The sequence below is a fragment of the Melospiza melodia genome, chromosome 1 (genome assembly GCF_035770615.1).
Source record: "Melospiza melodia melodia isolate bMelMel2 chromosome 1, bMelMel2.pri, whole genome shotgun sequence".
NCBI lineage: Eukaryota > Metazoa > Chordata > Aves > Passeriformes > Passerellidae > Melospiza > Melospiza melodia.
In genome coordinates, this window is record NC_086194.1 from 126,044,999 (window position 1) to 126,063,430 (window position 18,432).

Sequence of the window (18,432 nt, forward strand, 5' to 3'; positions counted from 1 at the left end):
CTCCCATGAATTGGCCTTATTTAGTGTACTGGCACCTATAAACATGGGCTGTAGGTTGACACAGCAGTGTTTGAGAGATCCCAGAAGAAGAGATACTCCCCGAGATGTGCGCAGGCTCTTTCCACAGTTGGGCTCACAATGTTTCCTCAGGCATCATTTGCTGTGGGTTTATTGTGGCATAGTTTAAGTGACAAGGAACTTCAGCCGATTAGAAACTACATGAATCACTGTCACATTCTCCAGCGGGGCAGAGGCTTCACCTGTGTACCATCGCCCACAGACATTTACTGTCTCCAGGGCTGGCCCAGACAGGGAAGGAAAAAAACCAGAGATGCTGTTTCTAAACAGAAAGGAAAATAGTTACTTATATGTGTAATAGAGGAGAACTGCTTAAATTTTACAATACTGCCCCGGAACAGGGATAATTCAAGGGAAAGATGATAAATCCACGCGTGTAAAAGCTGGGAGAAGGTAGCTGGGGCGGCAAGGGGAGGGCTCAGCCCAGCAAGCACGTATGGCATCCCCGGTGCAGAGCTCTGTTCCCGGGTAGCCATGGGCAGCGGCCGGCTCTCTCCCGCACCTCCCGCTCCCAAGGAAGGGAGAGAACAACCAGCTTGGTCAGGGGAGCGAAACTTACTGCGGTGTGTGCCGCGGAGCCCTCACGGCCCGGCCCGGGCAGGCAGCGCCGGGCGGCGGCGGGCCCGGCCCGGCTCCCCGCGCTCTCGGGGCCGCTGGGCGGCGCTGCGGCAGCGCGGGCCCGGCCCCGCGCCCTGAGGGGACTGGCTTGCTCGAGAGGCTGGGAAGCTGCGAAAATTGTAACTATATATATAGTATATATATATAAAGAAATAACATAATGAAAAATAAAAAGGTGATTTAAAAAAATTGGTTTAGGCGCAGAGGGAAGGTTCCGTGGGAGGATGACGTCCGCGGCGCTGCTTGCGTACTGCAGCGAGCCCCGGTGGCCCTGTCCCTTTTCCCCCGGGAGCCCGGGCCACCGCCGATGCATCCATCCCCCGGCTCCCGAGGGAACTGAAGCACCTTCTCGTGTGCCTCCCACACCGAGGCAGCAGTGCCGGTGCTGGAGGGTTTGTCGGGATCTCCACGGAAGGACAGAGTGACAGGCGGCACGCAGCCAGGAGACGCGGCTGCCGTGTAGCACCACAGAAGGGCAAGGACGCCGCCGAGATGAAGAGCAGTATAAATACAGATAATAAACATTTCAGAAGAAGGTTTCTCTAAATGATGGTAACAAAGGGATTTTAATAATGTATTAATTGCTATATGGGGACAGTATATAAGTGACACAGCAATATAACAGTGACATAGGGCTTCAAGCAACATAGCTGTGCTCCAGTAGGAAACACTTTGAAGGGATTTGTTAAGACTGCCTCAGTTTTTACTCAAGTTTGCCCAGGATTTTTGCCTATGCACAATATAGACCAAACAAAGATTTGCAATGGCCTGTTTTGGGAATTTCAATGACTACCTCAGTTCTGCATCTGGGAGTAAAAGCAAGTGGGGTCACTGCTGGGGAGGAAGAGTGGACATGTCAAAATGCTCAGAACAGCAGCCACTAATTCCAGACATTCTAACATCAGAAAATGTGTCAGCACCCCAGAACTTCCTACGAGCTGGCAGAAGCTTGTCATTAAAACTCACTTTCAGAAGACCTGGAAATCCAGGGAATCTCCACAGGGTCAAAAGAAAAGTTCATAATGAAACAGTATTTGAAAGACACACAGAACAACCCAGGCAATTTAGGAAGTGAACTTCTGTCCAGCCCTGACATTGCCTGGATTCTTCTGGCTCTGGGCCTGATGGAAGTCCACATCCTGAAATATGTGCTGCCCAAAATGACTGTGTAAGTAAATACCAAGATAAAAGAAAGTATATTATTTATACTAAGTAGCATGGATTTACAAAAAACAGATTTTGCTGAGATAATCTGGTACCTTTCTCAGAAGAGTAAGACATTTTCATATAAAGCTGCTAGATGCATAAGGCTTTAGTTTTGTGCAGCTCTTTGATGGAAAGGTTATAGTATATCAGTATATCAGCTCACAATCCAGTAGTTAACTCTATCTTAATGTTAAACAATCATTGTGCAGTATCATTCATTGTTCAGGGGTATTAACTAGTGAAACTCCACCTAGACTGTCTCCTGGCTATTTTCCATTTTGATCTGTGGTACAGAAAAAACCCCATAAACTCACACTATGGCAACAGACCAGAGGAACAGAAACAAAAATAGGCCACTGATGTAATCAGATGGTAAACAAAAAGCAAGCATGTAATGTGCTATCCTATTACAGGTAAACATGAATCTATATAGCTAAGAACAGAGAATGAAGGCCACAAAATTGAGATGGGAAACTATGCTTTGAAGCAGTGGCTCTGGAAAAGACTAACGAAAGAGGGACACAGCAACTGAACAGTAACTCCCCCTGAAAGAGGACCTAGAGGGATAGGGGAACCTTTAGATGTACAGGCAAGTGAGCTCTTGAGTTGGGCTAAGGAAGATTTTGAGATTTGCTAGTAATCTTGCCATTATGTGGAAATATTTGGTCTAGTTCTCCTAGTTTGGGTCTGGGAGGATGTTGCCACATTAGTGGGGGGAGAGGTCAGTGTCATTTTGCTATATTAGACCCAAAGCACACATTAAGGAGCTCCTAATGGTCCAGGGACTTTCTTATAGACAAGGAAATGGTGTAATATAGCAAGCAGAACACTGACATTTGTGAAAGCAAAGCTTTTTATACCTGAAAGATTGATTTCTGGTTGTTATCAAAAATAACTTTCCTGGAACTGAAACCATTCAATACAACTGAATTTTCCTCCTAGATGGAAGTAAGTACCTTTGAGGTCAAGCTTTCCAGCTTCTATCTGTGACTGGGAACAAAATTATGTCCCATAGGATAGTTATCTGAAACATGAAAACCTTATGCGCTTCTGAGGATAAATGTAAGACTATTTCTTTACTGTACTTCTGAAAATAGCAAATTAAATCACAGAATCATGGAAACATTTAGGTTGGGAAAGACCACTAAGATAATTTAGTAAAACTATCAACTCAGCACTTTCAAATTTCCCTTCATTCTTTTTGCAAGGGTTTCCTCAACCTCAAGCACCCTTTCCTCTGCCCTCATATTTTGCTCTTGGACTGTTTTTGTGCAGAGCGGCCAATGCCAACACTTGCCTGTGTCCCCGTGTGATCATTTATGTATTTGCAAGTTGCCTGCACCTTAACACCTCACCACTGTGCTATTTCTTTTCATTTTAGTGACAGCAGCACAGTGTATGCAACTAGGAGGCTGAAAGTGCCTAAAAGCGTCCTTTCTTTTTCGCTGAGTCACTCTGCAGTTGCTTACTGATGATGAAAAAAGGGACAACTGGAGAGCACCTGCTCCGACCCCCTGCTCAGGACAGGGCCGATTTAACACATGCTACTCTGCGCCTTTTCCAGTCACTTGTAAATATGCCAAGGTATGAGATTCCTCAGTACCTCCAGGCAACCAGTCCTTGAAAGGGCTTTCCCCCCCCAAATGTTGCGATGGAATTTCCATTCTTGTTCCCTGATAGGCAAGTAAGTGTCAACTGGTGTTTACAGGGAAGGCAGTATGCTTGATGGTGATGCGATGAAGGACAAACGCAGGGAGGTGGCATTTGGACAAACGCAGGGAGGTGGCATTTACATTCTTCTGCTTGCTCTTGGTCTTACTGGTTGCTCTGCAACTCATCTCAGTGAAACCAGATAAGATTTGAGCAGCCACGTTGTTCTCCCAGTCAGCAGGCAGTTAAATGACCAGGTAGTTGACCAAAGTGTTTGATGAAGTCAGAGCAGCTTCTGTTTTGACCAGGACTTTAATGAGCATTGTGCTTACCTGCCTCCATAAACTGTTCCCAATATCTGTCTGTTTTCAGCTCTGACTTGCTGACAGCACTGGACTACTTCCTTGACTCTTCACCTCACAAGTGATGTGCTTTTTATCCTACCCTCAACTTTATTTGGAATTGAAAAGTTCAAAGTCTTGTGATTTTCAAGTTTATGTTTGCATAATGTTCACGTTCCTGGTGCTGATGATTACAGCAGATGCAGACAGCACCCAAGCACCAAGAGTAGTCTCTGGCAACACTAAAAGCTGTCACCACAGCTGGAGCCACTATCTGTAAGACACCACACAGCTCATTTGGTACTTTAGGAAAAGTGTTACTCTCAGGCAGTCTCTTGAGGAGGTTCCTGCTGAGACAGACAACAGCATGCCTTATTTTAATTTGGGGGTGTCAAAACCCAAGAAAATCTTTGGACTTTCAACTACAAAATGTTATGTAAAGCCGAACTTACTTATGAGGAAAAACCTTCCTCACAGACTAGAGAAAATAAAACAAAAAAAAACCCCAAAATCAAACAAGACAAAAACAAAAGCCCAATCAATTAACCAACCAAAAAGCAGAGAAGGACAGGAATACCATATAAATTCATAGATTGCTAAATATCATGAGTGAACATACTAAGAGACTTAAATGACTTTTTGTTAATTCAGATGAACAAAACCTCTTTTTAAACAAACTGGAAAACCCAGAGGAATTTGTTTTGCATAACCTGGATCTGCCCTTTCTCTGGAGGTACTGGAACATGGGCCATTCAATACAATAAACATATATTAAGGTAAATGAATAGAGATTAATCCACAGCATTAATAAGTTCAGGTTTTGTAGCCCTCAGGATTTTCTTGCTCTTTTTGGCTGACTGGACGGCAGCTGTTTCTGGAACTGTTTCTAACCAGCGGAGCAAGCAGTCAGGTTTCCTTCCCTGGAGACAGCAATCACAATCCTGTCTGTTTCACTGTCAGGAGGTACCAAGAAACTGATACAAAAAAGCAATATGAAAATAAAACATGACCTGAAACTACACATTGCAGTCATGAGGATCCAACCATGTCTGAGTTGGGTCTGGGGGCCACAGATTGGCTGTTGTGGACTCCAGGGCAAAGCCATGCAGGGAGTTAGTGCAGCAGCCTTTCCTGCTGGCCAACCCACATATCCCAGATTGCTTTCAATGCTAGCAGGGACTCTCCACCAGTTCTCTTTCACTGATGTCACAAGAAGACCCACAGAAATCCAAAAGCTCTACAGCAAGTTGTTAGCAAAGGTAACAAACTCACTGTGCATTTTTTAGTACCGTGTGCTTGAGAGATGATAATACAGTAAAAGACAGAAAATTGCACTAATTTGATGAAACAGCTGGTTTTCCTGAGACACAGATGAATCTAACTCAGTACTAAATCCAGTAGTTTTGTGAGACATTGGCCTAAATTAATCTCCCATGAAAGTTACACCAGAGAAAGAGAAAGAAACAGAAGAGGGATAGTTGGGCAAAAGTATTTGTAATTAATACATTAAAACTCACATACAAATTTATTTTTGCAATGAGATTTGTAGGCATATAGATACTTGTTTTTTAGGTATTTAACTTGGTTTGTTTTATTTTTCTCTTTTGTTGGAGAAACAGGAGAAACATCTGGGAGATGAGTAACTAAAGCATTCTTTGTCTGCACACCTGCAGAGTGCAGGTTGAGACACCTCAATGCCAAGACCCTGGAAGCTGCCCAAGAGAGGGATGGTAGGCATCTGACATGTTTCTGAAGCTCTGTGGGAAACCTTCACTGTGGAAAACCCAGCTGCTGGCAGGTCACACCCCATGGCACACACCCATTTTTCTTTCTGTGCTTCTTGAGCCAAGCTCTTTCTGCATTCACATATCTCTGTAAATTTTTCTGGAGAAGATGGAGATTTTATAAATATGGGAGTACATATCTGTGTAGGCTTAGATGTTTGCCTCCACAAGACTAAGACAGCATTTGAGCCAGTTAAGATACAGTGAATGCTGGACTGAGTTCCCTTAGTGGGAAGGGAGTCTGGTCTACCATGATGTGTATGGAGCCAATAGGAAAACAGGGAGAAGAGTGAATTGCTGTTACTTCTGGCAGCTACAGAAACCCAGTAACTTTACCATAGGCTGCTTTAAGTAGGAAATTTTTCTGTGTAAAGGAAACAGTGACAAACCCATGAATAGTTAGGGCTTGTGAAGTCTTATCTACCTCACCTTAAAAGTATTTTCCGTTTGTAAGAACACCAAAAGCTCAAACACATCTGTGACTTTCTGGCAAAAACAAAACAAACTCACAAACCAAAATAAAAATTATTTTTGATAGATAGATAGATAGATAGATAGATAGATAGATAGATAGATAGATAGATAGATAGATAGATAGATAGACCTACATAGGTAGTGCAAAACACTAAAAATTCCTTGCACTACAAATATTACACTTAGGCCATGGGTGACATTCCACTAAAGACATGGGTGATTTAATTGTGAGATGACTGTTTTTCACCTCTAAAATTACCAATTTCCATATTTTGACTCCAGTATGGATTCAGGGACATTTTCTCTGCTATTGTTAACATACTTGTAGTTCATAAGAGCACATCTTATGCAGTGCAAATATCTGTTTAAGAAAAGGGCAGTAAAAATAAAGTAGCAAAGGAACTAATTGCCATTTCCCAGCTGGATTCAGAATAAATATCCCAACAAATGTCAGCCAACACTAGCGAGGCAAATTAAATGGAGCTCTGAGCAACCTGGTCTAGTGGAAGTTGTCCCTGCCAATGGCAGAGTGGTGGAACTAGATGATCTTTAATGTCCCTTCCAACCCAAACTATTATTTTATGATTCTTTACCAACTTTTATGAGAGTCACTTCTCTTAGTGATCACAACTACAGGAAGCTTTGCAAATTTGAAATTTAAAAAACCAGCCATTGAGCTTTAATCCTCAAACTATGTCAGTGCCATGAGAAACCCCCATCTCTGTAAGCTCTAAATGTAAATGCTTATATGAAAATGCAACTTATCTTTTTGCTGTATATTAGCCAGGGGACTCACAGCCAGCCTGTGAGTGGCTCTGTTGTGCAAGTCAAATGGTGAACAACAGGGAGAAATTTCTTATATCCCTGTGGTAAATGATCTGGTGATCCCAAGGAGACAGTCTGCATTCCCCCACCACTGGTGATGTGTAGGTGCATAGACTCCCCTAGGTCTCTAAACTCACTCAAAAGTCAATGAGAACAAGAGAAAGGGGATTGCATTTTGAAGGTGTTCATTTAAGAATGAGATGAAACTGCCAAGTCATTTTCACTGTCTATAAATAAAGAGAGATTAGATCTCAAGTTTTATACCTCTAAAAGTTAGGGAAGACTGCCTCCTCTGTAAGTGAGGCCTGTTTAAAAGGATTATTTCACTCTAGGCTATAAAATGATTTGATTCGAGTGGATGTGCTTGGCAATGGAGATGTGTCAATTAGAAGTAATGGATCTAAGTTCCAGTAGCGTCTCTGAAGGAGCAGCCCATGGTGAAAAATCCAGAGCAGACTGGATATTTTATAGAATAGCTAGTATTAAGTATTATGCATACCTTGTATTATGCATACCTTTTCCATTTTGTTGAGATTGCTTTTCATATGGTCTCGCACTTTGAAAGCATTTCAACAATAGGTAGTATTACCTTTTATTACATACAATTAGCTAAGTAGCATTGGCAAAATTATTTTTTTTAAACAGTATTTCCTGACGAAGAAAAGACTAATCTAGATATAGATGTCCCAGGGGGAAAAAAACAAATCTTTGATCTATGGGCCTCATGAGTATACTAACTATGCACTCAAAGATACATGGAAATTCTTTATAATGTAGTTAAAGTGAACAAATCCAACTAACAATCAGAAAACACTTCTTGAATAGTTTCAGGCGGCCACCATGCTTTTAATTTCCCTTTAAAAATGATGGTGGTATTGATAACATTTTGTTGTATAGTAAAAAAATCTGTATCTTCTCACTGAAAGAGGTAAAAATGGATTGTGCTAATCACATGGTGTATAAAAACCAGGCTTGATCAAAACCCTGGATCCACAATGTGATTTATTTTACTCAGCTATATTCTAAAGTAATGCACGGATTAGGTAACAAAAATGATTCCTTGATCAATAGCTAATAAAAATGATTCACTGAATGATCAGTGAATTCTGAAAGTGAAATATGACATCAAAATTTGTATTAAAAAAAAAGGAAACATAAAAACTATGTAGACAGTCAGCTTTGACAAGTGCTCACTTAGAGTTTTCCATAACTGAGAACATACTTTTTTGCAATATGTGTGGTAGTACTAAAAAGGGGTAGTCCTTTTTCACTGCCTTATCTGAATCAAACATATTTAGAAAATTATGAAGAGACACACTGTCTCATGTAGTTCATTCACTGTCTCTCATGTAGTTAATTTTCCCTTTAGCTGGCATCCAGGCCGCTGTTAAGGACAGGATTCTTAGCAAAGGAAATGGCATCCTGCCATGCCTTTCATGATGGTAAACCAGAGCTGACACTACTAAATATTTTATAGAAGTTTCTAAAAAATGGAGACTGTTATAGTTTCTAGAGTCAGTGTGACTGAGATCTAAGTGATTAACTCCACAACTTTGCTACAACTATCCTTTTCTTTTTGTGATTATCTCATTAACAATGGTCATTCTAAATGACCTTAAATCCTATCAAAATGGAATAGAAAGTATATGTCTATCACTGACTGTGTACTACTGCTGAATTTCCAGAAAAGCCTGATAATGAGTTGCTCAATTTCTATGGAGTGAGTAATGGAAAGGTAAAGCAAATACGTCCTTACTAGTTGTAAGAAACACTCTTGTCTCCTTTATCTTGCTGTGCACTGTCATTTTTTTTGGTAGGAGGTGTGCTAAATATTCATGCTAAAAACACAAATGCCAAATTATGGATTTTAAAAACATTACCATGAAATAATAGTGATAAGGAAGTCTAGATATGATGACTTGAAATTGGAATTACAGCAGTGTCTGAGCATCAGATCTGAATTCAGTTTACCTCTGCCCTCAGACTGTCTGCATTAAAGACATCTAATTTTATGTACTTTCACCCTCCATCTCTATCTCATGCTTTCTGGTTCATCCTATCCACCTATTTCACCCATTTAGAATAAATGTTTTTGGGGCAATAGCTCATTTCATAGATGCCTCGATGTTAAATAGACCAAATTGTATTGGTCCTAATCCTAATTACAATATTACAACTAGGGAAAGATCCAAATAATAAAGGGGTAAAGTATAATGAACCTTAAAAGGTCATTGGTGATTCATATAGAAGGATAGAACTTATTTAGAAGGTTCAAACCAGAATTACTCATCAAGGATGGTGGGATTTGCTTTAGCCCCAAAAAAGAAATCAAAGCAAAGTCTGCAATCAGATTTTAACGATGACAATACCAGGTCTGTGGAATTCCAACATTTCATTCAGGCAAAATTTAATACCAAAAGTTTCATAGGCTTGATCAAATAAAACATTGATACTAAAACAGGATAGCAATTACTGGGTTTAGTATGTATGAAATCGATAGTTCACAAATAATAAGAAATTAAAGCAGAGAGTTCTCTTGTGTGACTATTTGTTTATTTATTTGTGTTTTTTGAAACCTAATTCCTGAGGCTGGATATATCAGATTATCAGTGAATATTTAAATGTAACAGGCATGACAACAATCAACACAAGCTGCAATTCAGAGAATGATCTAAGATGAACTTAAAACCTTTGCTTGTAGGATTGAGAAAAAAGGTTGAAATCTGTTGGAAGTTTGCCTTTATGGCTTGGAAGAGGGAAATGGACTTCCAGAGCACTATATCATAAAGGACCTTATTCCTATTGCTCTCAAACCCAGCGAATATGGAGAAAGTGAAGAGACTTTCACTCATGTGCAGAGTGAAATGCGATAAACAATGAAGGCTCAGGTCGGAATGATACCTATCAACTTCTGCCATTCCACTGGGCAGTGGCCCATCAATCTTTGCACAAAGTGTAGTATCACACATTGTTCTTAATACAGTAGTCCTTTACAACATAGTAAAGGTGATCTTGCCTTGTGAGTATGGAAATGACCAAACCCCAACCTGTGATAGACAATTTTCTTCTAGGTTGCCTTGTTAGCAATCAGAAAATGCTGTTTGTTAGACAAGGTGCTTTTTTTTTTGATGCTGTCTCTTTACCTCAGTATTAATTGACCTTGATTCCCAAAGTGAGTCTCTAATTGCTGTGTGAGTGCATATCTGCTGTCAATAATTCTGAATGATTGACTTCAATTTCTCACTGCTTGAAGTTGTGCTTTCTTTTTCCCTCAAATGTTCTTTTGTTCTTGATGTCATCATGTTCCTCCAACTGTGTGGTCTCTCCTTTATTTCACTCCAGCAGCTGCTTTGGCATTCTGCTTCTTCTGTTTCAGATACACGAGTGGCTCTGCACATTTGTGTTGTGAATATCATGGCTTCAAACCCTGAAAGACTTTTATGTCCCAAAACGTTTTCTTTGCAGATTTTATCCTGCCATCTGATGTGCAATATGGCCCACAGATGGTGCAGATGAAACCACCCTACAAGCTGTAAATGTTGATAGTCAAAATAAGAAGTTAGAAGAAAACATATAATTAATCTCTTCCTTTTCAAAAAAGCAAAACAAAAAAAAAGTCCAAACAGGAAAAGAGTTACTGCATTAAAGCTGCCAGAATAATTCTCACTCATTCAGTACGTATCTCTGATTAAATTCAAACACAAATTTCGAGGGAAATCTAGACTGCAATTACTGGGATCAATTTAGGTATAATTAAGTAATCTGAGTTAGAGTTATCACAAGGTATAGCACAGTGTTATACAGGCACCTTGATATGCTTTCAAATCTCTCACAAACCTTTAATAACAACAATAGTTACTATCTAAATGTGTCCAGAGCCACACGGCAAGGTTCTCAAAAGGACTGACACTGACATTACTTAATTCCATTATATTTGTGTGCAATATCAACAGCAGAATTGACATACACAGCATAAAAATGTACCTCTTAGAACTGGCAAAGTGACAAAAGTTTGATCCTGAAGCCTGACCTGCTTTGGTAAACTCTCTTAATCTCTGATTCAACTAAATTCTTAGCTACCTGTAGTTAAGGGTCATATTATTAGCAACCTTATAAATGCAGAGATACCAAGATATTTAAGCTAATGGAGGTAGCTTGTCTTTCAGGTAATCCATTTGAAGCCCAGCTTTAAGCAATTCAAGCATATGAATAGGCCTCTCAAAAACAATTGATGTAGCTATTCACATAAAATTTGCATGAAATCAGAATCAAAGTAGCCAACCAGTGAACAACCCACTTGCAAAGCTTTATTTGGGAGGTGCCTTGGTTTTGAGCATTAAATGAATCTAGCCTTTTTCTGCCTTGGCTATAGCCATGAGTTCCAGAACTTCCTCACATTTATTTCCTGCCAGAAATGAGTTGTTCTCATTTCTGGACCAAGCAGCATTTTTGCAGTGCCACGCTGTTGCTGTGCCACCTCTACTTTCTCCAATGGGTATGGACAGTTCTTTTCCCTCCCACTTTTTGATGGGAAGGATGCTGGAACTTAGTGTTTTAACCAGCAAGTACAAAAGAAAAGGATGTGAGAAAAGTACTGGACTTCTTTTTCTCTATGTCACACTGCAGCAGGTTCCTGTCAAAGAAAATGAACAAACACTACCACTTTTTTGTCACTGTACATTTTTTTCTCAGGTGTTGAAGCAGAAAGATAAAACATTTTTATCATAGCATGGGATTGAGCCCTATGGTCCCAAGAGATGAGAAAGACTTTTTGAAAAGCTCTCAAGAAATACGTCCTGTGAAAAGCAAAAAGGGACATGGTTCATACACTTGCTTAATCAATCCAAGGCAGAAGGAAGGAAATGCAAAATAATTTTTTCCCCAGTTCAATGGATATTTACCCTCAGAGCACCTGGCTATATTTCTAGTCTCCTTCCCATGCTCCTGCTATGTCAGACCTTCATCTTTGTACATACTGAGAATCCAAACCTGCTTCTTCCCCATCCACTTGGACACAATTTACAGATCTAATTAAATGTTCCAGATCCTTCTGTTTCCAATCTCTCCAACGCAGACCCCCTCATCTTTACCCACTTCAATTAAATATCAGACACAGTGTCAGTTCAATTTAATATCAGACACAAATATACGCAGACTGTCCTTCTACTGTTCGCCTCCAGCAACCTCGTAGCATGCTAAATCCCTTCAGCTTCTACTTCAGCACCGCTGGACCAGCTCCATTGCCAACTAAACCCGAACACAACCTCCCGCCGAAATTTCAGCTCTGCCCACAGCTCTGACCAGCGTGCAGTGCAGGGCCATCTCCCACAGGGCAGAGGGCACTCCCAGTGCCATCCTCTGCCCTACCGGCCACCGAGCCACGCTGAATATCCGACAGGGTTTTGACGTTTCCTAGCTTGGCTCCCCTCAGTGCTCTTTCCCTCACAGACTGGAAGCACCCTAGTTCGCTCCGTCCCCACCGAGTCTCTGCCGCTACGTCCCGAGCCTCACCTGCCTCCTCCCCTAACTCATGCCCACACTAGCTCCCGTTCCATCCCCTCGGTCGCTGACACGCCGCTGGCACCCCTTCCCAGCCCCGCCGTGACACGGGTGCTGCCGCCGGACACCCCCGCACCTGAGCGCGGTACTCCCGCGGGCACCGCTCGCTCCCGCGCCCGCCGCCCCCCGACCCCTCTCCTCCGGCTGACAGAGCAGGAGGGGCGGCACCTGCGGGTCCGCCCCATTCTCCTCCCCTCGCTTCCCCTCCCCTCCTCTCGCCGAGAGAGAGAGAGCGAGAGAGACCGAGAGACCGAGACCCGGAGGGAGGGAGAGAGAGAGAGGGAGAGACGGTGGCACCGAGGGCGCCGGGAGGGACTGCCTGAGCGCAGTGCTCGGCGTGAGGGGAGGGAGGGGGAAATTTAAAAGCCAAAACCCAACCCCCAAAATTACAAATATTTAAATTTAAACAAAAAAGTGAGGGAGGTGTAGAAGGAGAGTGCTTCAACTTTTTCTCTCTCTGCCCAGCAAGGTAAGGGAGCGGCACGGGGCTTTGCTTCGCTTTCTCGCCGGTTTCTGGGAGGGCCCAAAGGTAGCGGGATGGGGCGGCGGCGGCATCTCCGCTGGCGGAGTCGCGCCCGGCACTGTCACCCCGCGGAGCGCAGGCAGCCCCGGGGGCGGCGGCGGAGAGCTGCGGGCTGCCAGCGGCGCGGCGGCAGCACCCGTGTCACCCGCGGGCTGCGGGCGCCCGCCCCTGGGTGGGCTCCAGCCCTTTGTTACCGGCGTCGTGCATCGGGGCGGGGGGAATAACCCGAGCGGATGGGGCCGGGCGGGGGTGGGAGCAGCTCGGCCGGGGGGCTGCGGGAGCAAAGCGACGGCTGAGGCCGGGCGGGCGGCGGGCAGCCGAGCCTCGGGACGGGGCGGGCGCGGGGGTGCAGGTGGCTCGGCCGGGGAGCGGGCGGGCGGTGAGCGCGCCCCCGCGCCGCGCTGCCAGGCGGGCGGCCGCCGGCAGAGGGCGCTCGGCCGCCTCGCCCTCCGCGGCCGCGGGAGGTGCGCCCGGGGCGGGGAGCGCCGGCCGTGGGTGGCCCGCGGGACGGGCGCGTTTGGGGGCGCTTCTGGACGTGTGCAAGCCGGGTGTGAGGAGGGAGGGGAGGATGGGCGCCGGCCCCCCGCGCGGGGTGAGGGGCTGTCGCTGTGGCGGGGGCACGGCGGTGTCCCCGGGAGACGCGGCGGCCCCGACGCGCGGTGGCGGCCCGTGCCCCCGGCGGCCCGTCCGTAAAGCTTCCACCGCGGGGCAGCTGACCCACACGGCTCCTTTGCTGTTGGGAAGTACGGGTAGAACGGGGGAAAGGCCGCTGGGATGAAGGCGGCGGCGGCTCCCAGCGGCAGCTGACAGATGTATCCAGGGGCCTTTAGGTACCGCCGGGTCCGGCCCTTCGCTCCCGGCGCTCCCCGAAACCCCCGAAAGATGAAAACTTTGTGTACACCACAGGATTTCGGCCAGCTCAGCGGGTGGGCCAAGCGTTGCTGTTTGTTTAGGCCCCGAGCCTGCAAATGTTTATCCGTATTCTGAAATTTAGGAATTATCAATAGTTAGATGTGTTTGAAGTGCGGGAGACTCAGTTACCCCCGTGGAAAAATATTTCCCATGTCTGCTGCTTGTCAGCATGTTTGCTTTGAATAGGCTCAACATACGACCTTTTTTTACATTATTCCATTTGCCTTTCTTTGAATTGGTGCCTCTTCATTCTTTTCCAATGAATGATACTTTAGGTATTATTGAAATAATACTTCATATTCTTCATACTTCATTGATACCTTGCTACTGAGAGCTTTTTAAAAGATGGAAATAAAAAGGCTGCTGAGAAGAAAGTGTTGTGTCTTATTGGCTGACTAGGAATTACTGGAGCTTTATTTTATTTAATTTATTTTAATTTAATTTAATTTAATTTAATTTTACAATTGTTACTCTTGTTTGAGAGGTGAAGCAAATAGGCGCATAGTTCAGTTTCAGGTACTGTTATATATGTTGCTTCTGAGACAGGTAAAGCTTTCAGCACTTTTAAATACTGTAAGGCACACCTAAGTTTGGTTTTTATGAAGGGATATGCCCTCTAAAGAGAAACAAGGATGGGTCTTATTTTGATTGAAAAACTTATTACATATGTGCTAGTGGATTAAAAAAAATCTTTACAGATTTTAAACATTATCCTGTTGAATTTGCTTGTGAGTACAACAAAAGCACTTACGAAGCTGGAGGATTAGCTTGTTAAATACCTTTTTGCAAAGGAATAGGGATTGTGTGAGTATTCTCAGAGCTGTTGAGAAATATTTAGTTATTTGTAATTTTTAACATTGGTGAATTTTGTACATATGCATACTTTTCTCACATATTCTCAAGTATTCCCAACAAAATGCTCCAGAAAGTCAATGAATAATGCTCAATATGTGCCTGCCTGTTTAAATGATTCGGTTCTGAGCCCTGAAGGTTTAATTCAACATCTGTAAATACAGATAAAAAATACAGTGTTTATTTCTACTTACTGTTAGTAGTGTTTGTGCAAAACAATTTTTTTCCAAGTTGTTCAACAGGAAAAAAAATTAGCTGTAAGAAACAATTTGTACATACCAGGAATTTTTATTGGTTGGGTTTGGCTGTAGATAATGTAGCAATCATAAATAGTGAGGATTTTTTGGTAAGGCAGTTTTTAAGTCCGGCATGTACTACTAAAGGAAATAAGTAGTAATAGGCGAGCTGATTACTGAGCTTTTTACTGGGATAATTAAATTATGTGAAGTTTCTTAAAATGGCATGAGGACATCACAGATGAAAGGAGGGGTGATCTGACTGTGTGAAAAGTTTGTCTAGAATTCAAAATAAGCACATTTGGTTCAAGGTCTTCCGAAACACATAGCTACTGGCATTGGTATTTGGCAGTTCAACAAGTCATGTCCCAAGTATTTTGCAGATACAATGTAAAGAAAATCTGGAGTCAAATTTAGGAGACTCTAATTAGTTACTATGGGATATAGAAAATTAGGCTTCTTTTTTAAAGGAAAAATGTCTGTACCTTGAAACCAGTCACACTATGAATGCTGGGCTGTTTATTCAGTGTAAAATTAGACTCAGTATAATGTCAAAAATATATTCCAGGAAACCTTTTAGTGAAAGCTGGAAAAAAAAGATTGAATGCTTTTCACTCTAATTTTCAGTGCTTCTAGGAAATTTGGAGTGGGCATAGGACTGTAAGGATTTTACTCTCAGTGGCGTAACCAGTTTTGTAGTACCTTTTATATTAAGCACGTGGCTTTTAAAAGTGCTTTTTTTGCTTTGTACGGTTCTGTACCATATGTTTTGTATTTAATTCTTTGAATGACCACTGAAACGCAGCCAACTTTGGGTAAATGTGGCAACTGTTAACTAGTGCTTAGCAACAGTGCACAATAATCAAGACGGGAAGTGAGGAAGAATACCATGTCTAATTGAAACTATGGGGGGCATTTAGCTAGGTAGGACATAATTAACAAAACATGGAGCTTGGACATGATATTAAGGCATCACATCTTGACTCTTGCCAAAAAAGGATTGTGAAATCAATAACGTAAAAAAGCATTTCAGATACTTTACACCTTGGAAGAACAGCCTCTTTGAGATGTATATTCTTTGCCTGTTCTTGCATAATCATTTCTTCTTGCATGTAATGCAAAAGATGCATTTTCTTTTGTTTCTAAAACATAATTGTGAGCAGAGGAACTGTTGGGAAAACCAACAAATGAAGGAGTAATAAGCCTTGACATTCTGACAGTCATGTCTTTTACAGAATTAGTCCTGTGAACCGGAGTTCATTAGATATAGTGAGCAATTAAGAGATCTCTAATATCCTGAAACAGATTACAGCAGCACTCATAAAACAACACTAAACTTTTACAATTAATGTGTTGTTGGGTTTTTTCAGAATTGCTGACTTTCCTCAAATCCTGTCTTGTCATTACTTTCCTTAATATGTTAAGAAAAGTATTGCTTGTAAGAATACTGACAAGCATGTGTACACTTACATTAGGCAAAAGCATTTTGAACACTTACGTATGTTCAAAATGCTTTTGCCTAATGTAGTTTCAGGTTTTATTTTTTAAAAATTCCAGACCTGATCATTTTGTTTCATATTGTATTCTTTGTGGAGATAAATTCATGGACCAATTTTATGTCTTGTATAACCCAAAGACATCTTGTTTCTAAAAACTCTGAAGATATCCTCACATAATAAGGAGAGACCTAGTGAATAAACCATCAGCAAGTCATTGGAAAAGCTTATCTGCAACTCTGAGCAAGCTTCTATAGCCCCTGTTAATGGATTTGAATTTGTAGGTAGGTAGTGTAGATGATCTAAAATCAAGGAGCCATTCTTTCAAGGTGCATGTGTTGGTGAACTATCCAGTAGCATTAGGCTCTTAATAATTAAACAGAATCATTAGGGTTTTTATAATCTGGAAGTGAAAAACACAGGATATCTGTTGGAGGAATGTAGATGACAGAAATTTGGAGCAGTGTTTATTCACAGTGGGGACAGCCAAATTTCGTACACTGTTGTTCTTGGCTTGGAGGTATCAAACAGAAGTATGGAGCTCTTACACAAATTATAGGCTGGATTGATGGGCCAAGGCCAGCTGTATGAGGTTTAATGAGGTAAAATGCCAAGTCCTGCTCTTGGGTCATGATAACCCCGTGCAACACCACAGCCTTGGGAAGAGTGGCAGGAAATGTACCCGGTAGAAAAGGACTCAGGGGTATTGGCTGACAGCCTGCTGAACGTGAGCCAGAGTGTGCCCAGGTGGCCAAGAAGGCCAGTGGTATCCTGGCCTGGATCATACTGTGGCCAGCAGGAGCAGGGCAGTGGTTGTCTCTCTGTATTCAGCACTGGATGAGGCTGCACCTTTAATCCTGTGTTCCGGTTTGGGCTCCTCAGTTTAGGAAGGGTGTTGAGGTGCTGGAGCATGTCCAGAGAAGGGCAGCAGAGCTGATGATGGTTCTGAAACACAAGTCCTATGAGGAGCAGCTGAGGGAGGCAGGATTGCTTAGCCTGGAGAAAAAGAGGCCCAGAGGGGACCACCTTGCTAGATGGGTATTGATCTCTTCTGCCAGGTAACAAGGGTTAGGATAAGAGGAAATGGCCTCAACTTCCACATAAATTCTGCATGGAAAGGTTTGTCCAGCATTGTAGCAGCCTGCCCAGGGAAGCTGCTGAATCACCAGCCTTGGAGATATTTATAAGAAGTGTAGTCATAGCATTTAGAGACACAGTTTAGTGGTGAACTCGGCAGCACTGGGTTGATACTTGGACTCGGTGATCATATTGGTCTTATTTGACCTAAATCATTCTATGATTCTGTGATTCTAAAATGTAATTAGGTTTGGTTTGGATGACTGCCGAAGCCTGGTGAGCTGGTTTCTGTTGTCTTATTCTGTTACACAATAATGTCACAATTTCTGTGAAATCCTTTCGGGACATGACAGACCATAGAGAATTGTGTAAATTACTACTTTCATTGAAATTTATTTAATGTTATTCTCATTGAGTTAGCGTTTTAAGTTCCATGGCACCTCAGATGTTTAGTGAAAAACCTCCATATACTTGAGCTGAAAATATTGCATCATGTACTGTCAAGTGCTTTGGTTAATTTGGATTTAATTTTTTTTTTATATTTATATTAAATAGAAAAGATAGGAAGAACTATATGTTGTGACATAAAATCACTAGAAGAAGAGTAAGAATGTAGGGAGCAGCCCGAGTCAGTATGACAAGATATGATTAATATTGGTCATGTAAGGTTTTAGAGAGGTTATTTTGAGGTAGTTTTTCAAACTGCTGGAGCTGTGCACAGAAAACAGTGTGGGCAGACCTAAGATACTGTTACTTAAGAGATTACCAGACATCTGTTGTACTGGTTCCATGAACAAGCCT

The 18,432-nt window shown here is 42.5% G+C and overlaps 2 protein-coding genes and 1 long non-coding RNA gene across 8 annotated transcripts in view; 1 reads left to right on the forward strand and 2 right to left on the reverse strand.

The window, feature by feature from the left end:
• Positions 1-9,507: 9,507 nt before the first annotated feature.
• Positions 9,508-12,679, reverse strand: LOC134430221 (uncharacterized). Its single transcript, XR_010030772.1, has 2 exons — positions 12,612-12,679; positions 9,508-10,506 (listed from the first exon to the last, which is right to left on the reverse strand). It is a non-coding gene; the product is annotated as an uncharacterized LOC134430221 (long non-coding RNA).
• A 127-nt stretch (positions 12,680-12,806) lies between these two features.
• Positions 12,807-18,432, forward strand: part of GREB1L (GREB1 like retinoic acid receptor coactivator) — a 132,034-nt gene continuing 126,408 nt past the window's right edge. For all 6 annotated transcript variants that reach the window (XM_063167269.1, XM_063167259.1, XM_063167306.1 and 3 more), the window contains exon 1: positions 12,807-13,004. The gene's annotated coding sequence lies outside the window, so the exon portion shown is untranslated. The remainder of the gene's footprint in view (positions 13,005-18,432) is intronic.
• On the reverse strand, positions 12,977-17,186 carry LOC134414822 (basic proline-rich protein-like). Its single transcript, XM_063150008.1, has 2 exons — positions 17,103-17,186; positions 12,977-14,041 (listed from the first exon to the last, which is right to left on the reverse strand). The coding sequence occupies exons 1-2, from the start codon at positions 17,184-17,186 to the stop codon at positions 12,977-12,979; spliced, it is 1,149 nt and encodes a 382-aa protein (XP_063006078.1).